We start from the raw sequence: 15203 nt of genomic DNA, 5'->3' as shown, positions 1-15203 counted from the left end.
AGGTAGGGTCTGTTTTGTATACAAAGTATACAGTGTGGAAATCCCACTTTAAACACCTCACAAAATCCAGTCTAGACATCACTCCCATAAGTAGATCAATCATTATAATGACTTGGAATCATTGATAAATCTTAGCTATAGGTTCATAATAACGACTATGATCAAAATTATAAGTTACACTAAAAGCTTTACTTAAAGAGCTTTAAGAGAAAACCGGGAAATTACGCGGGCATAATCCAGATTTGAAAGCTTCCATTTGTCCGACCCTCTGACGTACTAGAACCCCGCTACTGACCAATAAAACCCCTAAAATTGTCCCTAAACAAATATGGAGGTTTGAGAGAGAGCTATGGAGGTTTTGGAGTAGAAATCAACCGAATTCGGAAGGTTTTATATAGGCTGCTGGGAGGCAATGCGCACAGACAAGAGCCGCGCCGCACCCTCTTGTCATGATGGCTTATCCCAACTTGTGACACGTGTTAGGTCCGAAATGGGCCACTTCCAGCCTTTCTAAAAACAGCTATGTGTCGTGATTTTCATAAACGGCGTGTCAGCTTTTTGTGGTGCCACGTCACCATGTTATACGGAGAGGGTGGCTACCCAAAATTTCCATATGTCACCTCCGGGTGGTGCCACGTCACCCACTTCTAGAAGCGCACGCTTTGCACTATGTACGTGCGGATTTTCATATTTTTGAAAATTCATAATTTCTTCATACGAGCTCCATTTTTTACATTCTTTATATCCGCACATAGTTGTTGATGAGATCTACAACTTTTGTTTAGACTCTGTCGGCTAATACTCACTTTATTTTTAATGTAATATTTTAAACAGACTTAGATTGTTAAAGTCAGTTTAAATATCATAACTCTTTTAGGGATGTCAACAGGGGCAAATGGGACAGGGAGTGCATTCCCCGCCCCCACCCCTGAAATATCCCTGTTCCTCCGACCCCGCCCCCACCCTCGAAATGTTCAGCCTTCTTATCCCTGCCCCCGCCCCCGAATCCCCCTTATTACCCCCGCCCCCGCCCCGTTCCCCCGCCCCTTATTGATTTTGGGTTGCCTTTTTGGGTTAAAAGAAATTGTTATTGGGGCTAAAAGAAACTATTTTTTAGGTAACAAATAATTATTTATTGTAGAATTTTACATGTTAAAAATAAAAAAGTTATGGCATGTTAAAAACATTATACTAACAACTTAAAAACATGTTTTATGTTGAATTTTGGAAGGTCAAAATCATGTTATTGCTTACTATATTTATATAATTAATATATGTATAATTTAGTAACGGGGTCCCCATGGGGGTTTTGGGATGGGATTGCTCACCCCGCCCCGCCTTTGCCCCCGCCCCCGCCCCCGCCCCCGCCCCCGATTTGTTTAATAAATACCCCCAAATGGGACGGGGCCCCCACAAGACTTTTTGACATCACTAAACTCTTTCATCCGATGTGCGTTCGCAACTATCTTTATATCTTCGGGTTCATATTCACGAGATCTTCCACTCTCCTTTAGATTGTTTCAAATAACAATCAAACGATTAGAATTTCAATTTATATGCCCGAACTGATGCGCTGAAACTTAAAAAAATCATAAATTCCTCTCACGAAGTCTGATTTAGATGTTCTTTATATGCACATTCTTAGTTTTATGACTAAGACGACTATCGTTTAGATCACATAGGCTAATAAGTAATCTATAAAAAATTCACTTTTTACGATACGCAGAGGTGTGTTAGTTAAATCATGAAACTTCGAAGACGTATAACTTCTTCATACAAAGTCAGATTTTAGAGTTTCTTATATGTACGGAATCATTGTCACATATACTATAACTTTGGTTAAGATTATTTATCCTAAATAATATTTATCAAAAGTTATTTTTATCCCTTATTATATTTTTAATTGTCGAATCTGTGGGCGTTACAATTTTACACAAACACAATTTAAAGATGGATAAATTTTCATCTTAATCTTCCTCAAATGACGATGATATGTTTTTTTACACATTCCTTGAAATGGTAGTCCCCATATTGGTTCAAGAAGATGAAAGTTCAAATTTCTTCAAGAAGACTATAACTTCAATAAACAAGGATCTTAATTTTACACACAAACTTCCGGTACGTGGTTACTTTGTCGATGATTTCTTGTACGATTATAAGGCATTCAAACGTTGTCTCTGTTTGAGTCATTTAACCACCTGAAAAACCTTTGTCTTATGATCCAATCCAGATTAAATATTATACTTTAAATACCTTATTTTAATATTATCTTAGCTTCCCCTCCCATGATTCCTCCTCTAAAATATAATTTATCTTAACTTCCCCTCGTAAAACTGATCTATCCCCTCCCCTATATTGCTCTTGCATTGTTTCTTCCCTCCATGCTACGATTTTCAAATCAACGTCTTAGGATGGGGATCGGATACCACAAAAGTTTAGTCTTCCTTTGTAATATCAACCTTTTACATAGGGTAAAGTTCATGTCTAGTAATGTTCAATAGTGTTGAAAATATGTTTCGACAGTTTTATCTATCTTGGGAGATAGGCATCCAATCGTATGCGTGGAATATGTTTCAAGAAAATTCATTAATGAGCTATAGCCACTAAAATAAACAAAACTATGTCATTACTCACTTTTGTACTAGTGAAAGTTTTCCTATCATGCAACCAAACCTAATTAGACGTTAAAAATTCATACTAAATACTTTTAAAGATATGATTGAATTATTTAGAAAAAAAAAACAAAATAAAAATTTTCAACAGAAATATACCTGATGAACCACATATCCTTCAATGGAAAATCAACACACTATTGATATTTTACAACCCCTAAATCTCGGCATGCTAAAAATCAACACAAATTGATTGTTACGACCCTTGAACTTGAAACTTTGTAATCTCAATCTCTTACATAGGGTAAACTGTACGATATTAAAGTTATTTCGTAAGTTTAGGTATCAGATTTTGAGATTAATTGGCCGGATGTGATCATATTTTCAATTGAGGTTGAAGGAAGGTGGCCCCGGTAACAAGGAGAAGTTGAGGCGTCGGTAAGAGGGTTCTTTGGATAAAAATGAGGGGAGGGGTGGTTAGGTGAGAAGGAAATACAACAGTAAAAAGATAAAAGTAGAAAAAATGGTAAAAATTAGTCATTATACATGCTCATAATGGTGAAACTTAATGGTGTCAGTTAAAAGAACAAAATATGCAGTAAAATGATATCTACCATGTGTATCAAAATCTAAAGTTGTCATGTACTTGAAAACTTTTCAAAAACAAGGACCATTTATGTAATTTTGTATAATAAAATCAGTAAAAGGCTAAAATCAATGTAATAATGTCTTTTTTCATAAATACTTAGACACTAAATTTTTAATGGAGTGAGACCAAAACAACAAGAAAGTGAAACCACAATGATTATCCATGTAACTAAATCAAAGTTGGACCAGTGTTGTACTTAATATACCACAATGATTATTTCTGTAATTAAATCATTATAATACGAGTAAATTACAAATATGATCCTTATGATATACTGTCCTTTTTTATTAGTTTTTTTCAACTGTAAAATGATCATTAATATGAAATCTACCACCCAATTAGATAAATTTCACGACACACATATCATATAGGCATCAAATATACATAATGTAATATCAGGATGTCTTTGAGACATAATGGCAGTTATATCAAAACCTGCTAATTTGAGTGAAGTAAAGGGGCCATATTTAAAATTTCCTAAAAATGGGCCATATTGAAGGCGCTCCAGCAGAAACAAAAAAAAAATCATTCTCCTCCGTCGTCGTCTCCCTTCTCCGTTGACCCGGCATCCGAAGACTTACCGCCGTTCGCTGTTCCTTCTCTGTCTGCCGTTGGTTCGTCCACTATTCTCGCTGCTTTAGGGCTCTTGTCTCCTCCAGGTAACTATGAAAGGACACTCTCACAAGCTACTTTGTCACGTTGTTAGACAAATTCATCTTACTAATTATAAATCACATCAAAATAATTTGTTTTTCAATTATCAGGTGATTGGAATTTCTATTATGTAAATGACTTTTTCGCAGTTTATAACCACTTAGGATAACACAAATCCATCACGTTTTGCGTATAGTAGTCCAGAATGATGAACTAAACTTGTTGCACATTGGGAAAATTTTCAATCTTCGAGAGTTCGAGTATTACTTCCTTAAATCCTTTATATTTTTCAGTTTATAAACACGTTTTTTACATATGATTCTTTTTTAATCATATATCTGCTCCTGAATGGTATCTAAATACTCATAATGATCAGCGTTTAATATTCAATTGTAATAATCTAAATTTCCTGTTTATGTTCCCACTGTAAAAAATTTGCTGATCATTATTGAAGCCATATTGTAAGATTAGGTTCTTGCTAGTGAAGAAATTAATCAAAATATCAAATAGTTCTCCATTTATTTGTGAATAAGCTGAATTATTTGTTTTTTTCTTTGAGTAGCAAATTTTACAATGGATATCTTTGTAGAGTTAAAACCTACAACGTTGGTCAGTAAAAACTTATGTCACTCCTTGCTTTAGTTGTGCATTAATTTGGTCTAACAGGAGATCACCATAAATTTGAAAAGATTCTTCTTGCCAATTCTGAGGATCTTTAAATAACTATGTCAAGAAGCTTGTTCATTCTTGTGTTTGGGTCTTTTAATGTTTGTTCATAACTTCATATCTAGTGAAAGTTTGGAAATCGCCTATACGTTTTGCAATCGCTTTCATAGGATGCCATAGTGGATCTTCTAGTAGTTTCTAGAGTGGTATTTGCTATTGATTTGTTTGAGTATTTATAAACTGAACTTTAATTTGGATTTGTTTACACAATGTTAGGGAAGTCTATGGTGTGTTATCAGATCAAGATAGGTTGATTGAACAGACTGGTTCGATATTTTCTAGCACTAAATTTAACCGGAAAACAGGTCAACCAATTAGTAAACAATTCCCATCTGAATTTTATGGGATTCAATATAAATACATAATTGTATAAATGTTGATTATTTCTGAAGCATATTAAATTCACATTGAAATGTTTGAAGGTGCATATGTATTTGTTTTTTAATTTTAATTATAAACAGTTATCATTGAAGTTATTTTTCTGATGAGACTTTAGTTGCATAAGGTATTAATAATATAGATTTTTCGGAACACAATACTTGCTTTCTGAGCGACCAATTCTAACTGATGATGTGTGGAAGAGCTTTCAGAGCTTACAGGGATACACTCAATCATTAGGAGAAACGAGAAATAGAAATACACAAAATCGTGGGAAAGGTGAAGAGTCCTAAACCCGTAACTCATAATGGTTGTTCTCCATGAAATGTCTAAAGGATCTTCATCTTCTTCATCAGCTCATGGTCATGGATATGATGTATTTTTAAGTTTCAGAGGTCCTGATACTCGTCATAGTTTCATTAATCACCTTTATAATGCCCTCTTGCATGCCAATATCACTACCTTCTTGGATGATGAAAAGATTGAAACAGGGGAAGATCTGAAACCAGAATTGGAGAGTGCAATTAAAGCATCTAGGGCTTCTGTTGTCGTGTTGTCTAAGACATATGCTGCTTCCACATGGTGTCTTGATGAATTGGTGTTGATCCTTGAGCAACGTATGACATCCAACCATATTGTTATCCCTGTCTTTTATCATGTTGAGCCAACTGAAGTCAGGAAGCAACAAAATACCTTGGGAGATGCAATGGCTCAGCATAGACAGATAATGGAGGCAGAAACAAATGCAAGTAAAAGAAGTAATTGGGCTCAAAAGATGGACAGGTGGAATAAAGCCCTTACCCAAGTTGCTGGATTAAAAGGGAAGAACGTAAAAGGCAGGTAATCACATTCTTAGCCATATTTCCATATTTTTTAATATTGTTTAATCAACACATAAAATGTCATATCATCTTCTCCTTATGAATTTCGATACATTTCATCATAATCATCAAATAGACATATTTTTTATGCATTTAAAGTCGGAGAAAAATATGCTTGAAATTGATTCTACTTTTGCAATTATGTGATCTCATAAATTAATTCATGCAGGTAGGTTTAAGCATCCCGCTAATTTTAAAACATTTGTCATGCATTTTTTTATTTTATCGTAAATAAGTTCATTTTGATACACCATTTTCATGATTTTATATGCTTTGAATAATTTAATTATATCTATAGCCATATTTTGATTGGTTGTAATCCATCGACTATTCCTTATATCATTCTACATTCAGGTCATATTATATTATATTATGATATTGTAAGTACTATAGTTTAACTTATAATTATTCACTGCCATTTTGTAACGATTCATTCAAAACCACGTCAATATTGAAGTTTGATTGCTTTATAGAAACAGAAAGAAATGTGGTTGACCCTTAATGAAATCATATATTACCTTCGTGGCTCTGGTTGTGTTATATGTAATCATTATGACCTTGCACATTAGATGCTTATATGATTAGAAGTTAAAATACCATAATATTTATTATGTGAGAAATATTAGTTTTTTGGATTTCATTTTGTGGTTCTTACTTCTTATTAAATTAAATTCCAGGCAAGAGGTGGAGTTTATTGATGAAATTCTTAAGGATATCTTCCTTAAATTACGTTTATCATCAAGGTTTCCACTGCCACAACTTATTGGGATGGACAATTCCATTAAATTCATCACTTCATGGTTGAAAGATGCATCCACACATACTGCAAACGTACTCACTATTTTGGGTATGGGTGGGATCGGCAAGACGTCTTTAGCGAAAGCTGCCTATGTGTTACATTCTCATGAATTTGACACAAGTAGCTTCATTGAAGATATTAATAGGAGATGTGATGAAAGATATAATGGGATTATTGATGTACAAAAACAACTCTACGATGACATTTCAAAACCAAGTTCAATTCAAGTTCATGACGTTTCAATATACACCTCAATGATTGAGAATGCAGTAGCCCGTAAAAAGGTGTTTGTGGTTCTTGATGATATTGGTAGTCTCGACCAATTAGATGCATTACTTGGAAGCAAAGGTATTCATCCGGGAAGCAAAATAATAATAACAACAAAGGACGCATGGTTGACACAAAGTTGTTCACTATTCAAAACGAACATTAAACCCAAGTATACAGTGCAGAAGCTTGAAGGCTTATCTACTACTGAATCACAAAAAATTCTGTGTTTTCAAGCATTCATGAGCAACAATCCTAAGGCAGGTTATGAAGAAGTGTCTGAAAAGCTTGTGAATTATTGTGAAGGGCATCCAATGGCTCTTAAAGTATTGGGCAGGTCTCTATATAATCGAGATGTAAATTATTGGGAGGGGTACATAGACAGGCTGAAGAAAGAAAATGATTCCCCTATAAATAATGTCTTGAAAATGAGCTTTGACTCTTTTCCATCAGAAAATGATAAGGAGTTGTTTAAACATATTGCATGTATTTTTGTCAGAATGGACAGAAATGTTGCTATAACAATATTAGAGGCATGCAATATTGAAACAAAAACCGGGATCACGAATCTCATTGACAGATGCCTTCTTAGGATTGGACGAAATAATGAGTTGATGATGCATCAGCTTGTTCAAGAGATGGGAAGATTTGTAGTACGTGAAGAATCACTTTACAAACCATGGGAACGAAGTCGATTATGGGGTCATGAGTCATTTAGAGTGTTGAAACAAAAGAATGTAAGAGCCATGTACACTTTTTTAAAGCATGCATGTTGCATTTCTATATACATGTCTGTAATATTTTAAAGTATTTTTGCATCCCCTTTTTCTTAGGGTACGGAAAATGTTCTTGGCCTCACTATTGACATGAGAATGCTTAAGAAAGAGAAGTTGCATGGATCAGTCGAGTTGAAAACAAATGTATTTGGTAACATGTATAGGCTAATGCTGCTACAACTCAACTATGTACAAATGACCGGCTCTTACAAGAATTTTCCTGAAGAATTAAGATGGTTGTGTATGCATGGGTTCCCTTTGAAATCTATACCTTCAGAATTACCGATGGAGAATCTGGTTTCTCTTGACATGTCGTATAGCAAGATTGAATCATTTGGGATTCATTATAGCTATCCACAACGACTTCATAAGAGGCTAAAGGTAATCTATCTCAATTTGTTATTCTTCTATGTCTGGTTGATAAAATTCACTATTGTTTTAACTTATCTCAGTTTCAACAATTGATTGGATCTAACTTATCTCAATTTCAGCAATTGATTGGATCATGCTCAAAAGACAAAAGGTTGCTTGGATCGTTGAAAATTCTTAATTTGAGTTTCTGTGAACAGCTTCATAGTCTTAGTGGCTTTGACCACCTCCCTTCACTTGAGAGGTTAATACTTAAAGGTTGCATTGGTTTGCTTGAGGTTTGTGTATCAGTTGAGCGATGTCTTGAACTTATCCTTGTTGATCTGAGCTATTGCAACAAGCTTGAAAAACTTCCAAGAATCATAGGCATGTTAAAGAGAGTTAAAAAACTATTTCTAAATGGTTGTTATCTCGGTGAATCTCAAATCAAGATTAGGGATATGGATTCAACAGAAAAGTTCAAGGCTAACAGCACAGGTGTAAACACTAAAATGGATTCCTCCGCTATTCTCGAGGTTATACCAAGTGATTTGAGGTTCTTTACAGTTTCTTTACCAAGATCTTTAGTAAGCTTATCAATTAAGGATAATAATTTGTCCACAGAATCCTTTCCGATGGACTTCAGTTGCCTTTCCATGTTAAAGGAATTAAATTTAGATGAAAATCCTATAGTTTCCTTGCCCAATTGTGTGAGAAGCCTTCCTAGGCTTGAGACACTTAGTATGGTAAAGTGTAATATGCTGACATCAGTCGAACATCCTCCACACACACTAACTTTTATGAAACTGTATTTTGATTCTAAAAGGCCTTCGCTACGAAAAGTTATATTTCATCCACAAATGTCCCCACTTGATTTCTTTATGGACTGGAAGATGTTAGCACCTTCTTCATTTGAAATTGAAGGCATGGTTAAAACCCAACCAATGGAAAGTGTCGAGGAAAAGGTATTATGTAGTTTGGGCTGGAGTAAGCTATACTCTCATAATGATAGGTGTGTGGTAACATGTACAGGCTACAGAGGAAAAGAGGAATGTGAAATCCAGGTATAAATCTGGTTAAATATATATCCGTGTGAATATGCATGTATATATAACGTATGGTGATTAATTACGGTGGTTGTATTTGGCAGATGTATTATGAATTTGGAATATTCAGCACAATTTATGGAGGCGAAGAGATGCCGAACTGGATTACAGATAAAAGCACGGGGCCATCTATATCATTTACCATACCATCATCCCCTAACAACCTCACTGGATTGAATTTCTGCTTTGTGCAGACGCCTCTATTTCTCTCCGAGTCCTTTTATCTGCCCTTGATCAAAATTAGTAATATAACGAAAAACCTCACCTGGATATACCAACATTACCTTGACGTAGTCTATCTCGGTGGAAAATGTTTGACATTGTTAAGCCATTGGATGTTTGGGTCGAATGAAATGGAATGTGGTGACCACGTTACTATTACTATTACCCAAAGGAAGGTTCCAGATGGTGATGCGATTACAAAGGAGTGTGGGGTGAGTTTTGTGTATGATGATGGAGAGAACAAGGAAGAAGATGTGTTGGGTTATTACAAGTCATGGAATCACATCATTGGTGGAGATCTCACTGGATTTCAGTCAACAACAGGAGAATACATCCTAAAGAAAAGTCGAATTCTGCGGCCTTTCGTTGATACGTATCTACTAAATTCTGGCAATCTTAGTGAAGAGGGAGCTCGCTTAATTAAAGGTAGAACTCATTCTTATGTATTACGTTTTATCTAAAGCTGATAATAATTAAATGATAGTGTTGTCGTGATAAATAACTCATGTTTTGATTTTTTGCAATCGTTGTCAAATCTTTAATCTATTTCTTTTCATTAGATAAGCGAGTCTACTTCAGAGCTTTGTCTCAAAGGAAGTCTGGAGTAATGGAGGATGGCCCTTAAGGTACTTTTATCCCAAAACCCCTTTTCTCATCACATAGTAGAAAACTACACAAATCAATGGTCACAAACATATTTCGAATATGTTTTCACATAAATAAATAAATTTCCAGCAGGCAGTAATTCTTAAGTTTTGTCATTCAACCAACTTACACTTTTGGCTCACCCGAACTTTGATCATATCCACAACTTTGCAATTCTAATTAGCTTTCTTTCCTGTTCATTTATATGTTTTCTAATGGCAATGAACATGCTTTTTGTTTTGGTGTTTTGTTGTCCCAAAGAATTGGATCTTCCAAACTTCCATGTTGAAATTTAACCAAAACTCAGCTGGATCTATTTTATTTATACATATTTATCTCCTTCTCCATAAAACACAATGTATTGCCCAACAGAGTGACGAGTCTCTAGAAGAGGGAAAAGGTCAATTAGAAAGTCATAGTTAAAATGAAGTCAAAGCTAGTCAAACTTAGTCAACAAAGAGTTTGTTAGAATGTTGATCAGGGTTCAGAGGTTAGTTGTGCAGTTAAGGAGTTATATATATAGAGGAGAGATGTGGGAGTAGGGATTCATTCAGATTTTTTGTGATAGAGTTTTCTTTGAGAGAGATTTCACCTCTCGCATTAATAAAGAAGATAGTGTCAATATGTTCATCAAAGAGTTGATCATATTACACACATATTCGTGCTAATAAACTGATCTTATGCTCTAGCTTTACTCACATATACTTGATGTTTTTGGAAACAACATGTTACACATCTACCTCACTAATAAATTTTCATCCATAACCATGCAGAATGGCACCCATCAAATGCTTGTTCAAAATTACTGTCCCCATGTCTTTCACTCTTTTTTAACCATAACTAATGTGTCTTTAAAACATGTCATTTACCTCTTGTATGGTGTATCATACTTGACTTCTGATTTCTTTTCGTTAATTTTTACCAGAACTTATGTAGATTTTAGGAAAAAAGGGGATTTCAGAGCTAGTAAAAATTAACTGGAAAGTTGAATGTTATCCTTTATGTTGGTATAGTATTTAACGCCGCTTAAAGAAAAATAAATAAATGCACATGAGGATTCCCTTTAAATATATCCAAAATATTACATACTCTGCAGGCTATAAAAAGAATCACCGAAGTAAACTTCTTTGGAAATTGATAATAAGGGCATACAATTTTCATTAGAAAGTCTTGAATCCCCTTGGTTCTTTATTACTATCTAAACCATATGCATCATCTACTAACAAACTTTCCTATATTCTAACTTTTTCTTTTGCACGTGCATAATTAGACATTCCAAAACTGGTTGGTTGGCACCATAGAGTCCTGAACTTCCATTTACATGCATCTCCATCCTTAAGGAAAAGGAACATAGCATATCACTTACAAAATGTCTCATTAAAGTTTGATGGACACATTGTCTGATCAATTAAATCTTTAAGTAACACTTTTTACCACTTATACGGTATCTCCATTCTCTGTATTTATCCATTTCTCTGTCTTCACAATTGATATCATAGACAATGTCATAAATGAAGGTTGGAGATTTGGGGAGTGAACTTGGAGGTTGCATAGGTGGAGAAAAGCATGGCTATACACAATTTTCCTTGAGTTTTAGTTGTCTTTGTATGTGTGGTTTCTTGTCATATGACCATGCAATTGAGAATGCAGCTGGCATCATGGAAACGAGGTGTTGTTGCAGCTGAGAACATCAATCTAGTTATGTTTATTGTGGCATTAATGTATTGTTGGGTTTATTTTTATATACATGTGCATTTGTCCTTTTTTGTTTCTTTTAATTTTTAACCATAGTAAAAAATCAAATATAAATTGGGGTTGGGTGTATTAACAATATGGTATCAATCTGAATTCCCTTTGTTTTCCTAATATATCTTATCGTTTCACCAAATTTCATAATTTCGTAGGGGATACTGGTCACTGGACATGTGGTTACCACCTGTAGTAGTTGATTATGGAAGCCATAGTGAGTAAATAACTCCCTCAAATTTGTTTAAGTGGATTACATAGATTTGAGTTATCTTTGGTAACTACATGGGTGATTTATGTATTCACACTAACCATACATTCTCTTAGGCTTGAGGGAGTGATGTCATGTGCGCTACCATGTCAACTTAGCTTTTTGGCAGCCACTTCATTTCTGCCACACTACAGGTCAAACATACCCCATGGTGGGACAGGTCAAAAATGACATTGAATATGGTCAACACCAATAGGAACAAACAGGCACACACACACACACACTCTTTTTCCTTGCCATGCCATGATGAAGGGACGGTGTTTGGCATGCTTGTCGAGCTAAATGTTGTCTCACTCTCTGAAAGTCTTAGTATATGACTATATCTTTGTCCCACTATTTCATTTAATTACACATAAAAACCTAATTTATTTTGTATAACATTAAAAAAACGTAGACTGCAAATGGTCATATGTATATGCGTTTGTTTTTTTTTTTTTTGCTACAATTTTCATTGGGGTTTCATTCTGGTTTTGGTTATTTCATTAACAATATCACAGCCACCACCACGCCCTCACAGAGAGACACACGATCTAGGTATAATTCTTTTTTTTAAATGGCATATCTTTTGGCTTCCTTTGCTCTAAAATTACCATTTTTTCCCATTTATTCTTTTTTTTAGGCATTTGATGAAGCGATTGCTGATTTGGACACTATTTGTATGCTTCTATTCCAATTTTTATGTTTTTATATTTCTATTCCAAATTCTAAAATTCCTCAAATCGTATTTTTTTTAATTTTTTGATCTGTATTGTTTGTTCTTTTTGGATTCAGTCTTTGTTACTTCCGTTTGGTGTATATCTCCATGGTTTTCTTTGATTAACTATAGATATCCAAGGGAGTTCGTCTATAATTCTTGATTTTTAACGTCATTGTTAATCATAACCACTAAAAATACTTTATTGTAGTTTCAGAAGACGAAAAGAAAGAAGAGGTAAAATCATTTTTTTGATCTTATCTCAGTAAATGAATAGCCATTCTTTCTAATTTATGATGCACTGATCTAACAGAAAAGCAGTGAAGTGTTATGGGCTTGATGAAGAAGGCCATGAGCTCCTTCAAGATAACAACATCGCTGGCTTTCTACAAAAGTTTTGAGTTTCCTGTCTTCACTTCATAATGCATGCCATTTCTTTAAGAGAACCGTAAAGGTTGGGCGAAGTGCAAACTAGAAACTCAGACATCTTTTATTTGGGGATGATAAGGGTATTTTTGTCACTTTCCGAACAGATTTTAGTAATCATTACCTGGAACATTTCTTGTGTGGTAACTGTAACTTGCTCATGATCCTTAGGCCTACACATTGAGGACATTGCAAAAGAGGATCATCTTGAAGAGGAAAAAGATTAAATTGTTGACTTCATTATTGACGAAACAGTTGATGAACAAGAAAAAAGAAATGACAATCTTGGATACTTTCTTTATCACCAAATGCCTTTGGTTTCCTATTTTTGTTGATCTTTAGAGCATATCATGCCACGTGCATAAAATGGTCAACGAAATTGGTATGTTTCAGTTGACTTTTTCCCAAAATTAGTACCAGGTGTTGATTTATCAGGTTGAAGCATAACTTGGTTTATTTACTCTTCACAATTTGGTTTTTTACTTCAAACAATTTGTTGACGAGGATGTAACGTTTATGTGTTGTGTGTCTGATCTCAGGTTATTTTCACACACATTTAACTTAGTTGTTCTCTTGAGGTCATTTTGAGCCATTTATGGTTCTTATTGGCACTAATCAATTATTTTTTATAAATCTTGTGCATATATTGCAAATTTGTTAAATGTAATCTACACCAAAAGTAGTGCTTTTATTTCCATTTGTTATTCAATTTGTAGCTTATTTTTTCATTTTTCTTATGTATTTATTTTTCAATGGATCTTTGTGGATAGTCCTTTTACCATATATATTTTCATGTCCTATAATTTGATATGAATAATTGTTAAAATGATGTTTTTTTAATTGACATTCATATATCTTGATGGATGGTGTAAATTTGTTTCAATAAAGTCGTTTAAGCTGTTAAATGTTTTTATGTTTAAATTTGTGCATTTAAAAATAGAAGTAGATACTTTGGTTGTTTTGTATGCCAACAAGGTTTGGTCCATGCTTCTTATTATTTGCAGGAAATTGTCTCGACATATTGACATTGAGGGAACTGGAGTTCAACATTAGAAAGTAAATATTCAAACCTTATACTTTTAAGAGCCAATTTGATTTTGGAACTTTTTTTTTTCTTGAAGTTGTATACCCTATTTAGCCTACTGTTGTTTTTATGCTGGTTAAAACAATTCATGTTGTTATGGTGGAGAGAGAAAATAAAGGCTCACCATGGTGATGTCAAGGACTTGAGCATAACGTTTCTCCATCTCAATTAGGATATCTCTAAGAAAATTAAAATAAGAATCTAAGAAAAAGGTATTTTAGAGATACGCTATTGATTTTTGTATGTTTTGATGTCCAAGATAATGCTTTTTGTTACAGACTTACAGTTAGCATCAGAAAATAAAAAACGAAAGTTTGTTGTTATTTTTTTAATGAAAGATGTTTATCTTTTCTTTTAATTTGGTAATGATGCTTGTAATTTAATATCGTAATGGTATTTTGTTAATGTATTTTGAAGTTTAATTCATAAGTATCTTAAATTAAAATTAAGACTTCGAAATTATGTGGTGTTTATTTATTTGAAATGTTCGTTGAAATTTATATCAGAATGACGGACATCAAGTGAAAACCATAAATGTTGAATTTTAGTAAGATGTTTGATAGAAATATTGAAAAAAAAATTCTAACATTGAGAAATAAAGTTTTGAAAATTATATGAATTAAACTATAAAATTTTATCGTGTTGAATAAATTTATAGTCTATAAAAGCTTGACATGTCTATAAAACACTATAATTTAAGAGCTATAAATAAATACGAACAAAGTTTATTTGACTGTTAGAAATGAATAATAAACAAAAGCGTACGTTAAGTGTTAGAAATGTCTATAAAACATTATAATTTAAGAGCTATAAATAAATACGAACAAAGTTTATTTGATTGTGAGAAATGAATAATAAACAAAAGTGTACGTTAAGTGTAAAAGATTTGATAGAAAAAATATTGTATCGTTTTGAAACT

General features: G+C 33.7%; 1 protein-coding gene across 9 annotated transcripts; it reads left to right on the top strand.

Annotated features, from left to right (window-relative positions):
- Window positions 1–3785: 3785 nt before the first annotated feature.
- On the top strand, window positions 3786–13834 carry LOC145164016 (disease resistance protein RPV1-like). 9 transcript variants are annotated; one of them, XR_013739782.1, is made up of 12 exons: window positions 3786–3920; window positions 5232–5859; window positions 6578–7703; window positions 7800–8123; window positions 8234–9154; window positions 9241–9844; window positions 9979–10044; window positions 12578–12614; window positions 12700–12736; window positions 12852–13011; window positions 13088–13283; window positions 13372–13834. XR_013739782.1 is itself a non-coding variant. In XM_079082748.1 (8 exons), the coding sequence occupies exons 2-7, from the start codon at window positions 5327–5329 to the stop codon at window positions 10041–10043; spliced, it is 3573 nt and encodes a 1190-aa protein (XP_078938874.1). In that variant the 5' UTR covers window positions 3786–3920; window positions 5232–5326; the 3' UTR covers window position 10044; window positions 11581–11931. The 9 variants fall into 9 exon arrangements, 3 of the variants coding, with proteins under 3 accessions (XP_078938874.1, XP_078938879.1, XP_078938872.1); XR_013739780.1 differs by adding an exon at window positions 11968–12026 and having other exon boundaries at window positions 12137–13011; XR_013739783.1 differs by lacking the exons at window positions 12578–12614; window positions 12700–12736 and having other exon boundaries at window positions 12986–13011.
- The last annotated feature ends 1369 nt before the right edge of the window (window positions 13835–15203 follow it).

The sequence above is a fragment of the Lactuca virosa genome, chromosome 1 (genome assembly GCF_052849685.1).
Source record: "Lactuca virosa cultivar CGN04683 chromosome 1, Lactuca_virosa_CGN04683_v6, whole genome shotgun sequence".
In the NCBI taxonomy this organism is placed as follows: Eukaryota; Viridiplantae; Streptophyta; class Magnoliopsida; order Asterales; family Asteraceae; genus Lactuca; species Lactuca virosa.
This window is presented reverse-complemented; position numbering and strand designations above follow the sequence as displayed.

What these genes read in the sequence shown, in the direction of transcription:
- LOC145164016 (XM_079082748.1), top strand. Translation starts at nt 5,327, where the DNA reads ATGGTTGTTCTCCATGAAATGTCTAAAGGATCTTCATCTTCTTCATCA. An exon ending in GGGAAGAACGTAAAAGGCAG is followed by an intron (nt 5,860 to 6,577) that starts GTAATCACATTC and finishes ATTAAATTCCAG; the next exon opens with GCAAGAGGTGGAGTTTATTG. An exon ending in AAGAGGAATGTGAAATCCAG is followed by an intron (nt 9,155 to 9,240) that starts GTATAAATCTGG and finishes TGTATTTGGCAG; the next exon opens with ATGTATTATGAATTTGGAAT.